Source organism: Alexandromys fortis, unplaced genomic scaffold (genome assembly GCF_014885135.2).
Source record: "Alexandromys fortis isolate MF-2015 unplaced genomic scaffold, M_Fortis_MF-2015_v1.1 scaffold_39, whole genome shotgun sequence".
Classification (NCBI taxonomy): domain Eukaryota; kingdom Metazoa; phylum Chordata; class Mammalia; order Rodentia; family Cricetidae; genus Alexandromys; species Alexandromys fortis.
In genome coordinates, this window is record NW_026067918.1 from 65931 (window position 1) to 87355 (window position 21425).

Genomic DNA, 21425 nt, shown 5'->3' on the forward strand with positions numbered 1-21425 from the left:
CTTTAAAAAAGCGGCTATTTCCTCTGCTCGCTCTCTTCACTTCCTGCTCCGCCGGAGACTAGATTCCCTTCCTGGTTGTGCAGATGGCTGTTGTCTGGGACGGTGATCTGTAAGTTTTCCCCTTTAAATAAATAACACCCTATTAATCATAACTCCAAACTGGTGTGGCCTTGTTCGTGACTTACGCCTTCACCCCTAGAAGGCAACAACTTGATTTTTTTTTTCCTGTTGTGTTTTCATTTGGGCAGCTCTCTCTAAGACTGTGAGGGAAGTCAGAAGCAACTCATGTATGACAGTACTGTCTCTTCTTTAATACACACATTAATCTACTCCTTTAAAAAAACAACTTTAAGATTTTATACACACTACAACCCTTGAAAAGCTTTGTTCAAATTGAAGAAAGAACATATATATTTAATGGAGGGCAGAAGGATACATGTGGCACAGCACATATGTGGAGGTTTGTGGGTAAGATTTGGGCTTCAGTTCTTTCCAACCATGTGCATCTAGAGGATCAAACGTAGTCATTAGGCCTAGTGGCAAGTCACTTTACCCAACAAAACCATCTTAATACCTTAAGAATATATATAGTATGTGTGTGTGTGTGTGTACATATATATATATGTGTATTAAGAATTTGTAAAAACTTACACACTAAAATTGTTGTAATTCAGATGAAAGGTTTCTTATTAATAGTTATTTCTGTATTATTGTCATAGCAATAAAAGCCAAAACACAGTTAAAACAAAGCTCAAGAGAAATATTGCAGCAGTTTTTAAAAAACAGTACCTTATACTTAATAAAACATTTCAAACACTATTCTCTTGTCCAGTAACAGTTCCTCTAAAAGCACTAGCTTGGGAGGAGTTGTTAGACTGATTTGAAGTGAATGATACATGAAAGCAATGGACATACTTTGGCTTAAAAAAAAAAAAAAAAAGACCAAAGAGTATACACTCTTTTAATTTTAGCACTAAATAGGAAGCAGAAACAAAAGGATCACAAGTGTAAAAAAATCATAATTATTAATTATAATTTACTGGCCTTTTCTCTACCAATTAACAAGTGAAAAGTAAGATTCAATAGAAAACTTATAAAAATCACATATTTGTAATCTTTTCTAGGCCTCATTTGTAAACTAAGGAAAAAAACTCATTATCTCCTTCTTAGCTAGTTTAGGGTACTATAACTTTTCATTATTTATTTATAATGTTGAATTCTCAGCAAAACTTCTCATTCCTTCTTCTCCATACAACCTTAATATGCAATTCAAAATGACAGGATCACAACCAAGTGTGATCAACGAGAACTATTCTTATGAAAAAAAAACACAAGATTTAAAACACAACAGTGGCACATGGCAAGCAAGACAAGGGCAAACAGAATAAAGCTGACTCATCAGTTCATCGGGGATCTTTGTAGATACTGCTTGCTGTAAACCTCCTTTCTGTTACTAAACTGATGTAACTTGCGATCAGTAATGCTGATGGGTCCTCAATTAAGGTATGTGTCTAAAGGTATGTCTAAACTTACATTTCTTAAGGTATGTGTCTATACTTAAGGTAGGTGTGTGTGTGTGTGTGTGTGTGTGTGTGTGTATCTTAAGGTATGTGTCTATACTTACATTTCTAATCCTTTCACACTGGTATGTTGAAAAAGAAAGAAATCTGGGGGTTGGGAGTTAAGATGGTATAGAAAAACAAAGAAGAGGGGGAAGAGGAAAAGTAGAGAAAGGAACTGCAAACTAGGATAAAGAATAAAAGCTGGGTACACCTAAGAACACCTAAGAACCTTATCAATAAATGTTATCTCTTTGTTACTACTTATTGCTTATCAAAGAGACGGGCAGCAGGATTGTTGAAAGCAAAGGCTTCTGTAAACAGGTCCTAGACAAGTGCAGATATTATTTAATGGATTATGATTTGTAATATGCCAAAGCATATAACCAGTTGAAATAACTAAGTAATATTCATAACAACAATTTGTTACCACAATTACAAGGCTTACTGTTGATTTCACCCCAATACCTCTTTAGGAAAAGAATGTTAAATACAAAAATGGTTAATTTTCTCCTAAAAGATCATTTAAAAAATATACAAATATTACCTAAATTTTTACTGGTTCTTAGCATCACTTTATTAAAGAAAAAAAGGAGGAAAGGAAGAAAATAACAAAGAAGTCTGGTAGGTGATTTTGGTTAAGTCTGAATTCAGTTCAGTCTTATGACTTTTTTATATTTAGGCAAATCCATACTAAAAAATATATTTTTAAATAAGTATTAATCAGTTATCTGTTAGAGGTTCTTCTTATTTGTTAGTAGATAAGGGTGACACTTTAAGTGTAACAGGTACTAAATTTTACATCAAGTTCATAGAAAAACAAAGTAGCACTGACAAGAATAATTAATACCAAACAATAATGCCCTGAATTTGTTAAATATGATTCCGTAAAACTATGACCAGCACTCAGCAAACCAATTTTCTGGCTTAACTGACAGAGACAGTTAAGACTGCAATTCTTGTCATCTGTGGAAGAAAGGAACAGTCAAGAAGCAATGTCATTTGAAAGAAAAATCAGGGTGTTAGAAGCACCTGACTTCCCAGTTAAATCTTCTAGATTTGACTGAAAAATCAAAACATTAATACCCAAATTTTGAAGTCTCAGGACTTTAACATTATTACGGTTAAAAAAAAAATCTTATACTGTCATATAAGACAGAGTGACTTGGTGGCTTAGAAATGAAGTCTTACTGACACAAAGAACCAAACTATCCTGGCATATCATCCAGTTCAGAATAAGGAGTTTTACATAATGTAATCTAATAAGTTTCTTCTGTCTCCACCACCCAACCTGCTTTAGGATGTGGTATCATATAAGTGGTGCTACCACATCGTATTTTACACATGCTCAGGGAATCCAAGTCCTCATGTTTACACAGCAAACTTTACCCAGAGTCATCTCCTGAGCACTATAATATCTACTCTTCTTCAAAAAGAAATAATCATTACACTAGACAACAAACAGAACCAATATTTTCGGTGAGTAGCAAGAAAGGTATAGAAACATAGATCAGAAATATCAATAAGTTCCTAAGTTACAGGATATCATTTTTCTTTCAAAATCATAGATGAAATGAATATACTGAAATGTGTCACTTTGCAGCTTTCAGTTTAATTCTGATTTTAAGTAAGAGTCAAACTTACCCGGACAAGTGCATCATCTATGATATGGTCACGTCTGACTTTGAGTCTCAAATATGGATTCAACTGCTGTCCTTGAACTAGACTGTAGAGAACAGTGATTCTTCGTTCACTGTACATACGAATTCTATTGTCATAATATAATCCCAAATTCTTTGTGACAGCATTCAATATAAAGGGACATGTCATAAAAGAGAATTTGTTCTCTGTTTCAACTTTGAAAAAGGTATAATCTTTATCCATTTCTAGAACATCATTCAGTGGTTCATTAATGAATTCTTCAAAGGAGATAAGTGGTTTTCGACAATCTAGAGTTTTAACACCAAGTTCAGTTTCTATTGGGTCCACTCGAGGACCTTTCTTATTTCTTCTATCCTCTCCCAAAAGCTCCTGCAGTGTCAACTCACTGGCATCAGGCATGGGCTCTTCCTCCTCTTCCTCATTGTGATTTGTGTCCACTTCCCCTCCTACTACATTTGCATAGTAGACCATTTTCAAACACTTTGAAGCAGCAACAATGGAATCATCATCATTCACTAGATTTCGGCTATTAAATTCATTGCTTATGACTTTGTAAGTAATTAGTTGCTGAAATGTTTCCATCATTCTCCGAATCTGGTCTGCACTGTATTTAGACCAAAGTCTAATCAGTTTTCCTTGAGCTTCAAGGGGTAGCTTACTCATAGCTTTGCAAAATAATGGCAGAGCCATTTCCAGATATTCAGGACTGTGGAGGTTTCTATTCTCCATTACAATAATGAACAAATTGAGATAATTAGGATCTCGGGCATACACACTATGATACAGCAAGTCACATTCCACGTTAGGTGACAGATATACAATTGCATTGAGAAAGGCAGTTTCTATTTTTTCATTAGAGAGCAAACTGGCGTAGACCCTTCTAATGGCATCAACATCCACAGTCACTTCATCAGGACCTAATTTCTGTGCATTGTTGTCTCCCTGTGAGCTATCACCCATCCGGGAAGAAGATGCTTCTGAGTCTTCTTCCATAGCAGCAGCAGCAGCAACAGCAGCAGCAGCAACAGCAGAACATGCAGCCTTTTCCTTTTCATCTTCATCCTTGTCTTCATCCTTTTCTTGTAGAGATTTCAATTCCTCTTTAGTGTGTTGTTTGACTTTCCGAAAGCTCATAACCAATGCCTCAGCACTAGAAAAAATTTTTCCAATTACGCGAATTAAAGGGGAGTAATCCTCATTCTCTCTACACGATTCCAGAATTTCATATACTATCTCTTCAGTTAGGTAATTCACATCTAGAAAATGGAAAGACAAAGAACAATTATTGTTGTGATATACATGTTTATCTTGTGATTGTAAGTTCTAGTAAGAAAGTAAAATACCTAAACATTCTGAATTCGAAAAGTCAGAAATTTTTAAAAAATTTTTAAAAAAATAAACCTAATTTACCTATCAACAAACTACACTTAGCAACTCCTATTTCATTAGCAACAACCTCACTCTTTGGCATTCATTCAACAACATATAATTATTATTAAGATTTGCTTTGTAATCAAGACATGCATTAGTATTTTTCTAAGTATAAAATAAGTATGTATGTAATTTCATTGCTATACTGATTGCAACCTTAATGAAGAGTTACTACACTAATATCCTGGAAGCGTTTTCCCTTACATTGTTCTCAAAAGACTAAGGAGGCAAAGTTTTATACCAAGTGTTGCTCAGTCCCATCATATGCAAGCAACCCTTTTTCTACTTATATATTAAATCAAATGGCGCACACCTTTAATCCCAGAACTTAGGAGACAAAGGAAGGCAGATCTCTGTGAATTCAGGTAAGTTCCAGGACAGAGCATTTACACAGAAAAACCTTATCACAAAAAATAATACCCCACCCCAAAGAAAAAACCCAAACAAAAACTAATTCATGTTCTGTGTTCATTTCTTTCAGGTTCCTATTCTGTGACTGAGGAAAAGCAAACTCTGAAGTTAAAGCTTCTACTGCTGCTACTACTACTGCAATCTGTTACCATGACTCAGGTCCTCACAGCCCTAACAAAGCAATTGGAAATTATTAGAGGCAATTAAAAATAAACAGTGGGTAAAAGCTAAGAAAGTAAAGACCATAAGCACCAAAACTTACATACATTTTCTCCCAGGCACGAAACTAGGGTCATAAACTTCCTAGCTTCCCTCACCTTTATAGTAAATGTCACTCTCATCAAAGGCTATACCCTTTCGAAGCAACAAAGGAAAAGATATTTTATCTTACTGACAAAAGACGAATGACATTTTATACGGTAAAATTTTAGAAATCAAATAGCAAATAATAATGCTGAAACCAAACATAACCTCTTTGTTGAAGAGTACTATACTATAATCATTAAATCAATTATTTAAGGAAGGATAATTTTACAGTTATGTTGAAAAATCCATCCCTATTTTCACTATGCTAAGTATTTCCTTACCTATACTCAGCAAGTAAAAATCCTTTTATAAAAAATAATTTATTTTACATCCTGGCTGAAGTTGCCCCTCCCCCTCTTCTCCTCCCAGTCCCTTCCCCCTCATCCCCTTCTGCTCTGACCCCTGAATCCACTCCTCATTTTCTGTTTAGGAAAGGACAGGTCTCCCACAACAAAACAGAAACAGCTGTAGTTGTATTAACAAGACAATAGTATGTAAAAATCTTTACTATAATCACTACATATTCTTCAAGGTACTTACTCAACAGTAAGAAAATATAAAATTCAAGTCATCATTGATGGAATGACTTCCAGAAGATGAACTATGAAGCACTAAACTTTATATACTACAAACCTGATCTGTGGCCTGCTCCAAGAGTTATCAACACTTGTTTGCTTAATGATCTTGAATTCTTTCCTTAAAAAAATAATTTGTCCTTATATGTATTTATGAGAAGTAAGGGGTTGGCAGACATGTGGTGCTGAGAGGGTAACCTGAAGAAGTTGGTTTACTCCTTCCACAGTGTGGTCCCAGACATGAGGCCTGGCGGTAGGTTCCATGTACCTGGATGAGCCAGTATGCGAATCCAAGCACTAATTCTTCAGTTTATTAAGAATAAGTAAGTATGAAAGCACTAACATGGAGTTTATTTCTCATTAATCCAATGAAAATATTATGGTATCTTCTTTGACCTCTCAAGTATATTTAATTTCTCTAAAGTGTTAGCAAAAACATAGAAAACATGTATGATGAATGAACAGTGTGTTAGGAGATAACATGTTTGACGTACAGTGTTCTGTTTGAAATGTTTAATTGACAACTCTCTTCTCCCTCCCCTACCTCCGTGTGTGTGTGTGTGTGTGTGTGTGTGTGTGTGTGTGTGTGTGTGTGTGTGTAAAAAGCACTGCAATCAGAAATAAAAAGTTATAGTCTGGATATCAATGAACAAGTAACTGAAGAAATCGTTTTAAGACTCACTTGTACATTCTAATATATATGTTTCTGCAACTGTTTGAGACAAGATGTCACATCATGTAACACAGACTAGAATGGAATTCAAGATGCTCCTTCCTTAACTTTCTAAGTACTTGGACAACGCCACAAGACTCATCTCAAAAACAATCTTAAAACATAGTATTTTATACTCTAAAAAGTACAAAACTGTTTCATGTAAGAACAAAGCTGTCATACAATAACTGATTAGATCTACACATCTAACTAGAATGAACAAATACAATTATCAGAATGGGAGCAGCAATATGATTAAGCATTTATAACTCCTAATTAAAAATATTCAAATGAGTAAAGGAAATAAAAATTGGAGTGATCTGCAAAACAATAAATTGCAAAATAGAACACATGAGCAAAAACAAGACTAATACATCCATTATGTACTAGATTTTCCTACAGACAGCTACATTTAACCACAATGGCATATTATACTTCATTTGCTATTACTCTGTGATGGCCCTCTGAGGCAGAAACATGCAAAATGGAACCAACACAGATTCCATATTCAATATATTGGTAGCATTCACCTATTTATCCTTACACGAGCAAATTCATGAAAAAGGACTAGCAATATAGTTTGAGTAGCAAAGTTTCTGATATTTCTATAGTTCTATTGTGAAATAATAAACCTGTATGTAACTCAATTTTATTTCAATACCTCTTAAACATATTTCAAATAATAGTGAGTCTAAGCCCTTGGCAATCTGAAAATTTTAACTAACTCATTATTAATGCTAATTACTTACACTAAGCCAAAGAAAGATTGGACATCCATGATGAAAAAGTGGAAAATTTTAAGAAGCTTCAAAATATAGCGCCATTTTACAAAGCATGGATTGGTTCCCCAACCAATAGCTCAGATGGTACTGTTTATATTGCATGTCACTAAAAGTCCAAAGACAGTCTGAGAAACCTTGCTGAAAACAAATAAACATCAAGACCTAAGTACCTTGTGAGGATATCAAATGCCTTAGATACAGAAGGCAGAATATAGGAAGAAAATGTTATCTGCTTCTTTTAAGACTGTCCCTGGAGTTTCAGAGTTCATAACAGGATTTACTATAAATACAATATAAGTTATAGACTTTGTGACCTAATAAGCTATTACATACAATGGAAATCATTACAAGTTGAGATTAACTCATTCACATATCAACTTCTACAGTATAATCTGCTTCTGATTAACAACTACCAGATCAATAAAAGGTAATAAAGTAACTAATTTAATAATAACTCTGCTTCACCAGACCTTACCAAAAAAAAGAGGCTTTTACTATATATATGCTGTGGTATCTTCAGGTCCCAAAAAAGCAAAATAACAAAATTAATACATTTAAATCTCGGACACAGCTTTTAATTGAGTATTTTCAATTGAAAATACAATCTCTTACCTTTAAAATCAGGTTTAGTTCCTTTTCCGTCCTTGTTCGGTTTTACCTCTGAGTTGTTAGGTGTACCTTTTGAGTTCTCAAGGTAAGCTGAGCTTGCTCCTTTCTTGGAGGGATGAGGATCACAGAGTTTTGCATTAATTTTATAAAGCTCAAGGGCTTTAATAGCTGCTGCATTGTTATCCATACGAAGAAAAGTTGGACAGGAAGCACAAAACTCATTCGTGCAGGCCTCATTTCCACAGCCCTCGGTTAACTGGTGGTAGTAGCGTTCTATTAGATGCTTTGCAGCTGCTCGCTTCCTGTATGTACCAGACATTCAAAACAATAAGCACAGTGATTAGTATTGCTCAAAAACAAAGCCCAACAGATAAGACAAAAGTTAACTAAGCAATAAAGCAATAAACTAAATATTTAGATGGAGAAACTAGAAATCCACCATAACCCCCAAGTGTTAACTGGTGAAATAATACTTTCTAAGAAACCGTGATAAAATGTCATCTTATAAAAATTATCATTTTAATATAGTATGCTTTTCTTTGGTTTAAAAGATAAGCTTAATTTGATGTTGTATGATCCTTAAACTGTTGAGTACAACTAAAAACAAAAAATTGCACTGTGTTATGCCAGTTTTCCTTTTCATTACATGAACTAAATAATTAATTCTAATAACTTTCAAATAGTTCATTTGCAGTTAATACCAAATTTCTATCTAGAGTTTATGAAAAAGATTCTCAATTAATAATCATGAGAGATTAAAAGTAAACGATCTAGATATCGTATTACACCAAGGGAAAGCAGCATCATTGCAGATAATCTTGAGCCCAGACTTGCCACTAACCCTCTTCATTAAATCCTTGTCATAGGAAAGATGAAGGTTTTAACTTCCATTAGGGCAAAATCATATTCATCTTACTTTATAAGCTTTAAACATGTAGATTAACATTTGATCATCAATTTTTCAGGCAAGGTGATCAATAAAAGTTAATTTAATTATGTCATCAACCGAGAAGTTGTTTTACATAATCTATATAAGTTGATTTTAAAATTCTTTCTATTCTATTTAAGTAGAATCACATACTTAGTCCACAGAAAATGATCCCTTTGGACTTTAATTTACAAGCATGGGAGCTCCCAGTAGGAAGAACCTACCTACTTTCACTCTCAAAACTTCATGCTATTATTTTGTTAATGGATAGAGTAAATGGACAAGAGCACTAGAGGTGAACAAGCAAATAGGAATCTGATAAGTCTTAGGACAATGACTTCAAACAACATAGGCAGATGGCACAAAATTGTATTTCAACACTACCAACCAATTCAGAAGCTTTAATTAGGACTGTTTCCTATACATTTCCCATTAATAGTGTGCAAACAGAACGACCCACAGGACAAGTCTGATGCACTGAATTTGATCCCTGGATCTCACTTGGTGAAAGGAGAAAACCAATTCCCAAAAATTGTCTTCTGATCTCTAAAAATACACCATAGCATATACCCAGCCACATACATCCATACAATATAAATAAGTTTAAAAAATGTAAAATGTATCATAAGAGTTAGAGATCCTACTTAAGGGAAAAAGAGGTTAATTAATGAAGACATTATTTCCTATATCTAGTGGAAAATCAGCATGCCTAGTAACAGTTATCTGCTTCAAACCTGACAGAGTTCACCAAATGAAATCATGACCCAGAGCCTTCCTGCTATATTCCTAAGAAAACCAGTGACCAAATTATAAATGTAGGAAGAACCTGTGCTTCAAAATATTTCTAATTTGACCTTAAATAATTTTAATTTCTTACATTATTCTTAGCATTTTTAATGGTCATTGGTGGTATAAATGCTGGCATCAATCAATTTAGTTTACTTCTGTATCTTGTTTAGATTTATTATTCATGTTCCTTTTCTGGCTAAGATTAGGGGAAAACACCCTATGTATTCCTGGCGGAAATACAAATTGGCACAGCCAGTAGGAAAATTTAATACAAAGGGTCCAAAAATAAGAAATAAAAAATCTATCCCATAATCCAGGCATACTACTTCCAATTTAAGTATCTAAAGTAATCTATCACATAGATCAAAAAGATATTTAACATGTATTTACTGAGGCACTGCTCACAGTAGCCAAGATGTACGTAGTATCATCCTAAAGTCATCAATTGAAGAACAAATCAGCAAAATGTGGTATGTATTCAATAAGAACTAATTATTTCATTTGCAGAAAAATAGATAGACCAAAGACTATGTTAAGACAAATAAGGTACACTCAAAAAGACAATTATATTTTTATTTGAAATCTATACATTAAAAATCCTACCTATATACATAGGCATATATAATTATTTTGTTCTTTCCTCACATAACATGAAATAAGACAAAATCATTTATATTATATTTAGCAAAGAGAGACTAAAGGAATAGGGAGCAACGTGGTATCAGACCTCCTGTTTTGGCCCCTTTTCCTCATTTTCAGGCTTTCCCAGATCCCAAAACAGTACCAACCAATGACTCTCCAGTCTATCCATTTGCACAGATATCCACATAAGCTAATTGCACTCTTCCAACAGGTCTCCCCCATCCAGATCACCCAAGCCCCATGGCTGTCTGCCAGGTGCCAACAACTTCTTGTAAGCAGTATTCATCCCTTGGGAATTCACCAGAACTCCCTCTGATTTTCATCTGGGACTCTACAGCTACCACATGGGACCCAGAGACCCAGAGCCCTGACAAGTGCCTGACTAGCACTATCCTGTTGTCCCTAACCAGCCTTGAAAAACAGGAATTATTGGAAATTTAGTCCAAGCTCTAGTGTAAGCTACTAAAGGTACTAGGATTGTAGTTAATAAGATGAAAGACTGCAAATAGGAGCTGTAGCCTCAAATAAGACTAAGGAAGTTGATGTCACAACCTTGTATAATAAACTAGCCCTCTTCCTGAACAATGTAAACACCTCTGATGAAAGAAAACAAGTGTAACTGGGCAAAAACAAAAGCAAAATCACAACCCAAAATTAAAAACAACACAAGAAAAGAAATGCAAATCCCTTAATAATAGTCCTGAAGAAAATAATCTGGGAAAAATTCCAGACAAAGAATTAACTATGGTCAAAAAAATAAGGACAAAGAGATATGTAAAGTCAATCCAGGAAAACAAATTATGCTGGAAAAGAAAAACTTAGTAAGCCAGTTAAAACTTCAGAGGAATGTCTCACCAACACAATCGTGTCAAAAACAGGCAGTCAACAATGAAAGAAAGAGAAGCTGGGCCACGCAATAAACTTAATAATATATGTAAATGAAAGGAAGATAACAAAGTTTTGTGACTGCATGGAAAAATCTAAACTCCGAATTAAGAGCATAGAAGAAAACCACAGAGAAGGCAGGAAGACTATGTTCAAGAAAGCTGCACAAGAAAATGTCCTACCTTTGAGAGCTGCCCACGCAGGTCCAAGAGAACATCAATAGAAAAAAACAAGAAAATAAATTCTTCCCAATATATTATAGTTTAAAAAATTAAAACAGAGTAAAGGATATTGAAAGATACAAGACAACGTGCAGTGATTCATAAAAGCAGACCCACCAAAATGAGCATCTATTCCACAAAGACCTTAAAGCAAGAAGTGCCTGGATCAGTAGGTCTCAACTTTCTTAATGTGGTGACCTTTTAATACAGATTCTCGTGTTGTGGGGACCCCAACCATAAAATTATTTTTTTGCTACTTGATAACTGTATTTTGCTAATGTTATGGATCATAATATAAATATCTGATATGCAGGATAGTTGATATGTTAACCCTGTGGCAGTCACAACCCCAGGTTGAGAACTGCTGACCTAGATCCTTAATGACCAAAACTGTCCACAGAAAGCATTATACCAGCAAAACTACCCACAAAAATTGAAGGCAAACACAATATGCATCCTTCAATAAATAATTCAATATAAATGGTCTCAACCCACTGACCAAAGACACAAGTTAAAGGAAACCAAAGGCAAAGAAAAAAAAAAAAAAAACAAAAAACAGGTGCATGTTACAATTTTAAACATATAGGCAACTAACACAGGGGCACATAATTTCATAACAAATGCTAGTAGATCTAAAACCACACACTAGTCACAACACAGTAATTGATAGTGGCTAACTTCAATATCCAAGTCTCACCAACTACAGGTCATCTAGACAATAATTAAACAGAAACTTGGAAATTAAATGACATAATAAATCAAATGTACCTAACAGAATATCTGTACAACATCCCATGCATATACTAAAGAATATATATTCTTCTCAGTTCATGGAATTTTCTCCAAAATCAACTACCCATTAAGATACTAAAAGTCTCAACATATATAAGAATACTGTAATGGCATGCTTCATTGTATCTGACCACAATGGAACAGATATTAACAGCAACATATACTACAGAAAGCACAAAAACCAAACAACACTTTATGAACAATTAATGTGATCTAGGAAAAAAGTAAAAAACTATTTAAAAATTCCTGGAAGTGAATAAAAATGAAAACAAAAGACCTAATGAAGGCATTACTACAGAGAAAGTTTATAGAGCTTAATGCCTAATTAAAAAGTAGGAAAGAAAAAAAGAAAACAGCTCTTCAAATGGCTGGTCAAAACTGGAGTTGCATAAAAAAGAATGAAACTTGATAACCATCTCTTACTCTGCTGCACAAATGGATCAGGGGCCTTGAAATCCCATATCAAAAGTATTGCATTTTTTCAACCATTCATAAGTTGATAGACATGTAATTTGTTTTTATGCTCTGAGTTTTCGAAGTAAGAGCAGAATGAACATGAATGAGCAGGTAAGTCTAAGAGTAGGACATGGAGTCGTTGGGGTACCAAAGAGTGTACATGTAGCTGGATTGAATGGTAGACCTGTTTTTAGCTATTTGAGAAACATGCACACCAGTTTCCATAGTGATTGTACCAGTTTTCTTTCCTAGAAGTAAATGTTCCCCATTCCTCACATCCATATCAATATTTGTTATCGCCTGCCTGCCTTCCTTCCTTCCTTCTTTTTTTTTTTTTTTTTTTGACATTAGCCATTCTGACTGGGTTGGTGGAATCTTAAAAGTTTTATCATTTTCTTCATTTTTAAGGGTGCTGGGCATTTTAAAAAGTGTCTTTCAACCATTTGTATTCTCTTTATGTACAAATAATAAACATAAACAAGGTTCTGTTGTTCTCAGAATAAGAAGGGTTAAATAGAGTGGAGAAAAGGAGAGCAGGGTCAAGATGGAAAGACAATGAGGAATGGCCAACTATAAAAACCTTTTGAAATAGCCAGATGGAAAAGGAGTCCTACAGAACATTCATAATACACATATATAAAAAGAAGTTTAATAGAATCATTCTATAACCAGTGACAATACCCTAACTGGACAACTCATAATATTAAATAAAAATCCTGAACCAGGAATTGGGTTTTTGGCTATTGGTTAATTAAAAAAACTGTCTTGAGCCTGTGATAGGGTAGAACAAACCTGGGGGGGAAGGAACTAAACTAAATGCTGGGAGAATGGAGGTGGAGTCAGAGGAGAAGCCAAGTAGGCCCAGCAGGATGGAACTTTACCCAGTAAGCCACAGCTACGTGGTGATACACAGATTAATAGCGATGGGTTATTTAGGATATTAGTTAGCCAAAATTACACTTAAGCTATTGGCCATACACAACTGCAAATAATATAGTTTCTGTGTAATTATTTAGAGTCTGAGCTGCTGGGCAGCCCAGAACAAACAACATATTTTTAAAGCAAGGAATATTGTCAGCTGTTAAGAAAAACAAAATTATGAGTAAATGGATGGAGCTGGAAAAAAATCATTCTGAGTGATATACTTCAAACCCAGAGACACATATGTCACTTATAGTCTCTCATCTATGGATGTTAGATCTTAATCTTCAGATAGGTGTATTTCATTTTGAATACTCACAGAGGCTAAGAAATTACCTTAAGGCTATGAGGGTAAGGGATGATATTCAAGAGAGAGTAAGTAGACTGTATGAAACAGTATTTAAAAATTAAGTTGGAATAATGGAACCAGAAAATGTTAAGCTGAGGTAGGAGATAAGTGAGCAGGGTCAGGGAGGGACTTTTGGAGAGAGGTAACTTAACACTAAAGACCTTCCAAGTTATGTGATGATGTCCTACTATAGACATCCTAAAATATATACACAAATACATAAAAAGTTTAAATGAATAACCCCAACACCTCTCTGCCTGGGACCCACACCAAGTAGTTTCTACATCAGAACAGTCAGTAGATCCCACACAAAAAGCCTCAGAAACTCTAGGTAGGCCAAACCCAATTTCCTCCTGCCTGCCATTTGCCATACTTACCACCCCTAAGGCATTACTTGACATGGTCTGACCAGAAGTGTCAATGACATGAGACAGTTTAGACACCCCATTCAAAAGCCAAAACAGCTGCCCCAAGATTAAATGTCAAATACTATTCCGTCAGTCCACAACCTGGTAAGTGATGGTAATATCAAACAAGGAACAAAACCACACAACAAAAGGAAGACTAGCTGTCCATGACTATCAAAGACCTAATTCCAGAAGCCTTGGTCCAACTGCAAAAATACAAGTATAAATAAATAAAGTGATGTTTCCTCTAGAAATGAGCACCTGCAGCATACTGTTCTCTGAGAAAAGAAACATAGAAGGTACAAAGAAAAATGGCTTCTCTAGTAAAGCAAACTGAACAAGTTATAAGGAGCAAGCTAGTAAGGAGCACTCCTCTATGGCCTCTGCATAAGGTTGCATCTCCAGGTTCCTGCTCTTCTTAAGATTGTGCTTTAACTACTCTCATTGGGGAACTGTTGTTAAATGGAAGCTTGAGTGGAATTAACCCTTTCCTTCTCAAATTGCTTTTGGTTGCAGTGTTTACTAGAGAAGCCAAGACCACCAACCAAGGGGTACACAAAGCACAACAGAACAGGTGCTCTCAAATCAATCCCCAATTAAGAAAATGGTCTGCTGGTTTACCCACAGCCCAATCTTAGGATCACATTTCTTCAACTAAGGTGCTCTTCTTAGATGACTACACCTTTGCCAAGCTGACATTAAACTAGCCAGCATACCTCCAGAACTCAGAGAAGCTTTGCTCTGTAAGAGATGTCAATTAAGAGAGATTCCCTCAACCGCCAAACTGGTAAGCATGACATAAAGTAAAACTGTAGAAAGATCAGTCCTAAATCAGATATTCATCTAACCCCAAAACTCAGAGATCTTTTTGGAAGAGGGATTGGAAAGATGGTCAGAGTCATAGGTAGCAGACAACTTCAAAAAAAACTGTGTTTTCCCAAGACACAACAGAGTAAATACACATATGAGCTTACAGCCAGCCCAAATCCCAGGATAGAGGGCAGAGAGTTAGAGATGTAATGCCACCACCAGCTGAGGACCCAACAGTCTGCCTACAAACTAGAACAAGCACCAATCCCAGGACTAGCTAGGCAACACAAAACTGGATTCAATGAGGAATGAAGGTGGGAAAAAAAGTAATCTTAAAGACAGTTGAAAAGGAGTGGGAGAGCTAGGAAAAGTTGAAGGTGATTGACTATATTCAATTATACATTGGATGAAAACCTCGAAGAATTTTTTAAGGAAACAAGCAAGCTGTAAAGTAAACAAATTTAAATAAAGTTTAAATAAATATCCCAGTAACAGGGGTGGGTTACATCTTTGTAGTTAGCCACTGAGATCCCATAGATTATGCTTTTCCAACATTTCAGGTAATTTATCGCCAATGTTCTTTACTAATCCCATAACTAACGGTACTTACACATACTTCAGTCAGTCAGTAAAGCAAAATGAAGCTAAACTCACTTGGTAACTTAATCCCTGCTACTGGGTAGCATCTGTAGTACTTGACAGTGCTATGCAGGCTACCAAAGGAGAAAGTAATTGTCATCAGTCATACCCAGTTCTGAACACCAAGAGCTACAGTAACAACTAGCTTGGCAAGACAAGCTACCTGTTGCAATAGTGGCACAAATGTCCTGAGATCATCAACCACTTTCTGATTGGCTTCAAGGTCTGCAACGTGAGATGAAACCTATACCTAGCCTTGTACTAAGACTGACAATCCGTGGCTATACAGGTCATAGGTACTGGTCAGAACCTACTACTATTCTATCAAATGGCTACAGTACTAAAACTCACTCCTATTAACTTATCATTGATCACTCCATCTGTCAACCCTCATAAGACCAGCTTTGTTCTTCAGTAAATGGTGATTAAAACAACTGTAGAGAATGAGCTGTGAAATGTCATATGGCCCATAAATATAAACCCTCCCAAGCCTCAAGGGGTCATTATAAAAGGAGGAGATGGAAAGACCATAAGTACAAGGAATCTGTTTTCTGAAGACAACTGGCCAGGTAAGTATTTAAACTCAAAGCATGCACTCACTAGGCCTATGTGAGCTCAAGCTAGACAAAAAAAAAACCCTGGCCTAGAAAACAGGTGAGCATGAAGTCTCAACCCTAGCTGAGGTGCTATCGCAACTGACAGCTGTTGGAAATAATTATCTTTAAGAGTAACCATGCCCTAATGGAAGGCCACAGATACAAGATTATATGGACAGTAGAAATTATACTTGATGGGTTAACAAAAACTAAAGGTCACATATAGTGAGGGGACGGAGAGGGATCAAACTGGAAGATTTATGGCAGAGATGAATATCATCAAGATATATTTTGAAAAGATGTCAAATAACTAATAATACTCCTCCCCACAAAAGTCCCAAAGCCATATGGTAAAGAAGGAAGACTATAAATAAACCATGTGCCTATACAGAGATGTCACGATACAACACAATCTTCTGTTTCTCAGGCTTCTGAAACCTCTGGAACTCTGTCATGGCTCCTTAACTCTGGATCTTACATAAATATATGCACATACATATATGTGTGCACATACATGTCATGTTTAATTTGATATTTGTAGACTGGACTAAATTAATCTATGTTTGCTTCAGCCTTAAATATCAAAGCAGGAATAGCTGGCACATTGTTATCACCAAAACCTTTTGAATTTGGTGTTCATAAGTTCTAACAATGTGAAAAACACAAATTTGTGCACCTGTTTTGACATAAAATAAAAAATAAAATTAAGAAAAGATTACATAGGTGCATTACAAACTAGAGATTCCAGAAGAGAGGTCAAGTCTAAGAGTCTCCAGAGAAAGCTGAGTGGTAAGAATGAATTCTGGAGACTGCAAATCCACAGCTATCCTAGGCTAGCTTCAGCCCTTCACGGTCCACTTCTGCACATTACTTAACATCTTAGTAACTATGCCTAACTTCCACCAAACTAAAAGTTAATGTCATAAGACAGCACCTGAAACAGAACAGAATGGTCCCTATTTGGCTGCAACCACTTTTGTGATATTTCCATTAATGTGTTTGAAAAGTGCCAGATTTACATGAAATACATATGTATGTAACAACTATTAGTGAGAAATGAGGCCATGAGGGCAAGTGTGTATGGAATCATTTAGAGAGAGGAAAGTAGGAAATGACATATTAATTATACTATGATCTCAAAAAATAAAATTAAATGAAAAAGAAATAGAATTCATATTTGAAGAATAATCTCAAAACCTTGCTCAAAAAAATGAAAAATAAACAAATAGGGAAAGTAATTTAGCTACCATGCCTTATTTTCTCAAGTATTGACACAACACTATCTATAAAATTCATACTTTTTTTAATTTCGAATGAAGCTTTTTACAATCAAAGAAATACACAGCATGAAGTAACAATACTGAACTTGAATTCTAATACCTGTAGAAATTTTTTGTTCCTTGGTTTTGTTTGCTTTTTCTTGTTTTGGAGTAGAATGTGGTAAACATTTAGATGTACCCAATATACACTATCTACAAAGTTTGTGTGATATTACATTGTGCTAAAAGTAAAACAAAAGCCACACCCATATTTCATGGAAATGTTACCCAGACAAGTTAGAACCTGCTATGTAGAGTGGCCTGAAACTTCACATTTTTTATTTTCTATGTGGTGACTTCTACTTGGCTCTACAATAAACCACCTTACCCCTTTTATAGTGACTTTAACTGTTTTGTGCTGACAGTGCTAATTAATCTTCATGATAACCCAAACAAAAGACTAGTTAGAGAACACACAGAAGACCCTGAAGGAAAAGGGTCTGCTTTTCAGACATTAACTTGAAAGAGTATCTTTTTATTTTCAATAATTTCTCTAGAATTAAATTGTACTAACAGCAAATAAACTCTATGAGCTAAAGGTAAACTATCTTCACTAATGTTCCCTAAAATCTTTTGATGGGAAGAAAAAAATGAATGAATAAAATTCACAATCCACATGAAGACTAAAAGTCTTTCCCTAGATAAACCTCCAAGAGTGTAACCAAGTATGTATGTGTATGTGTGTGTGTGTATATATATATATATATATCTTACTTTCTGAGAAGACTTAGCCAAATAGTTTATTTATTCAGCCAGTCATTCCTAATATAAACTAAGAACATAGTTCCTCTTATCAAATGAGAAGGTATAGCTTTTGTGTTTGATAAACCTGACAAAAAGGACAGATTATGACTAACCTCTCTTCCATAACCAGTGCTTTATACCACCTGCTCACATCAACTTCCATGTTGGGATCTATGATCTACTTTCAATCATGCTTCCTTCCTATCTTCCATCATCTTACCTCTGCATTCCACTAATCCTGCACCTAAGCAGCAGAGATGTGTACGTTTGCTGGTAGGAATTCTTCCTCCTGAGAACATCCTAGTCCTTCATTACCATAGCTCACATCCCAATCTTCTATATGTCTGTATCCCTACAGTGACCACTGCACTTCTCCACATTAACTCCACTTATTCATCAAACAGTAGTGAGCACATGACCCTATAGCTAAACTACAAAATCATATCTTCTAAACTACAAACTCACAGACTCAATATGGCTTAACTTCTCTTTAACAAATGCAATAACAATTGCTTACTTTTTCTTCAGTTGGTGTTTTTCTAGTTATTTGACTTAAAAAAAAGTCAGACAACGTAAATTTCTTCTCCATGTTAGAAGGCTAATCCTTGGTTAAAGGGCCTACCGAACCAAGAGTATTATCTTTAAAACAGAACCACCTATGATTAAAGAGAATTCTTTTACTTTAAAAAATATTTGAAATATTAATTGGTGCATACTTACATACTTGGAAACGTGCCTATGTTAAATATCACACAGAAACTAAAAACATCCAACCTTATAACCAGAGTTCATTCTGATTAAAAGGATCAGCGCTCGTGCGCTCTCTCTCTCTCTCAGAAAAAAAAAAATCCCTGAGAAAAACATTCATGGATCATGGAGCACAAAGCAAAGAGACTTGCCAAATGGCAAATATTAAAGATGTTAAGACAGTATTTCCCATACTCACAGAAGCTAAGAGCTAAGAATATATGACAGAGTAATACATTGATACCACAATAATCTTTCCATGTTTTTAGACATTAAAAACTTTGCATACATTTAATGATTTCTATACTTTCACACAGTAAACATTTACTGACTACTTACTACATTCTTCATTAGGTATTCAGGTAGCTGTAGTTGTGAACCTAATATAGTCTAGTGTGACCTAAAAGGGTCTCAATTGAGGGCTTGCCTACATCAGCTGGCCCATGGGTGTGCACCTGCCAAGATTTGTTTTGACTGACCGAAGAAGGCCCTGACTATTGTGGGCAAGGTCATTCCCTGGGCAAGTTGTCTTGGACTGCATAAAGAAGTGGGTATGCTAAGCTTGGGTCTGCACGCTGAGTCAACAAGCAGCATTATTTCATACTTCCACATTCTTTCAATGGTGACCTAAAACTTGAAAGTTGAAAAATCCTTTGGTCCTCTAAGATGCTGTTGGTCAGAGTATAAAATGCCAACAGCCATGTTCTGGTGAGAGCTTTAAAAAAAATTGTGTTATTAAATCTTAAAAAGATAAATAGATATAACTGAAAAGATGAGACATAATCATAATTAGACAAAGTAACCCAGAAAGGACATCTCTGACAAGACATCATCTAAGAATTCTGAAGTAAAGAAGAAAAAGATGTGAGGAACCCAGGAGAAAGGATACTAGACTTAAGAAGACAAAAGTTGTAGGGTAAGAACATGAAGTACAGGGTATCTAAATTAAAGAAGCCAGTTCATACAAGGCCATATCATTTTCTGGGTATAGTTTATGAAATGGGAAGTGTTTGAAAAGTTTTAAGTATAGAAAAGATGGTTTAACATCAGTACCAAAAAAGCCCATTTATAGTTTCTAGGACAAAAGTACTAAGAAACAATGAAATGCCTTCTCAAACCAAGATGGCAATGGCGCTATAAATGCTTTTTTAAGTGGCCAAATTGAATTTTGAAGATAAGTCCAGCAGGACTCACAAAGGATTCCAACATGAGACACAGACAAGAAAGATGCATTCCAAAATTTGGTTAATGGACATGGGAAAAAACTACTGAATAAAATTCAAAGGTCTATAAAAGAAAATTTGAGGAAATTAAGAGTATACAAGTAACAGCCTTACTTTGGATTAATCAATTTCCATGTGTGCACACATGTGCAGACATGTGTACCTAGGCGTGTGCATTTAGCAACCAGGAATCAATTCCAGACATCATCTTCAATTGCTCCAGACCTAACTTTTTGAGACGGGGTCTCTCAGTAAACCTAAAATTCACTGAACCATCTAGACTGAAGAAACAATGAGTTTCAACTATAATTCTATTTCTGCCCCTCCCCCAAGAGTGGGTAAGATGACCACACCACACTTTTTACATAGGTTCTGGGAATCGGATCAATGTACTTGTAAAGCAGCTATTATACCAAACAAACAGACTCCTTAGCGTGTTTTGGCTACTTTCTTTTATTGGTGCTGTTATTTAAAGCCAGAGTTTCATGTAGTCTAGACTGAGACTTACTATATGAGTAAAGCTAGCCCTACACAACCGCCCAAGTACTGGGATTCTAGGAGTGAGCCAAAATGCCCAGGAAAATATCAAGATTCTTAAAAACCCTAAATGCACAAGCTTCTAACATGAAGCTTTCATAAAATCTACCTTCTGGTTTTCCATTCTGTTCTATTAAACTGATAGGCTAAAAAAAAAATTTCTACCCCATTATGTCACCAATAAAGTGACATCAGTGTCAATGTGCATGTTATAATCCCATATAAGAATTTCAAAATTACTTCCATTAAAATTAAAGAATTTTAGTATCTATTTACTTCAAACAAGTATTCCTTTATCTTAACCATATACCTATGATTATGAAAATTTATCAATCTGTTAAGTTTTCATTTATGAAATAATTTTGATATATGA

At 35.2% G+C, this 21425-nt stretch overlaps 1 protein-coding gene across 3 annotated transcripts in view; it reads right to left on the minus strand.

Annotated features, from left to right (window-relative positions):
- The window catches only part of Ube3a (ubiquitin protein ligase E3A), an 85862-nt gene that overhangs the window by 40453 nt on the left and 23984 nt on the right, over window positions 1-21425 (minus strand). For all 3 annotated transcript variants that reach the window (XM_050140120.1, XM_050140121.1, XM_050140122.1), the window contains 2 exons: window positions 8051-8349; window positions 3204-4477 (listed from right to left, as the gene is read on the minus strand). In XM_050140120.1, the coding sequence (XP_049996077.1) occupies window positions 3204-4477; window positions 8051-8349 (1573 nt within the window). The remainder of the gene's footprint in view (window positions 1-3203; window positions 4478-8050; window positions 8350-21425) is intronic.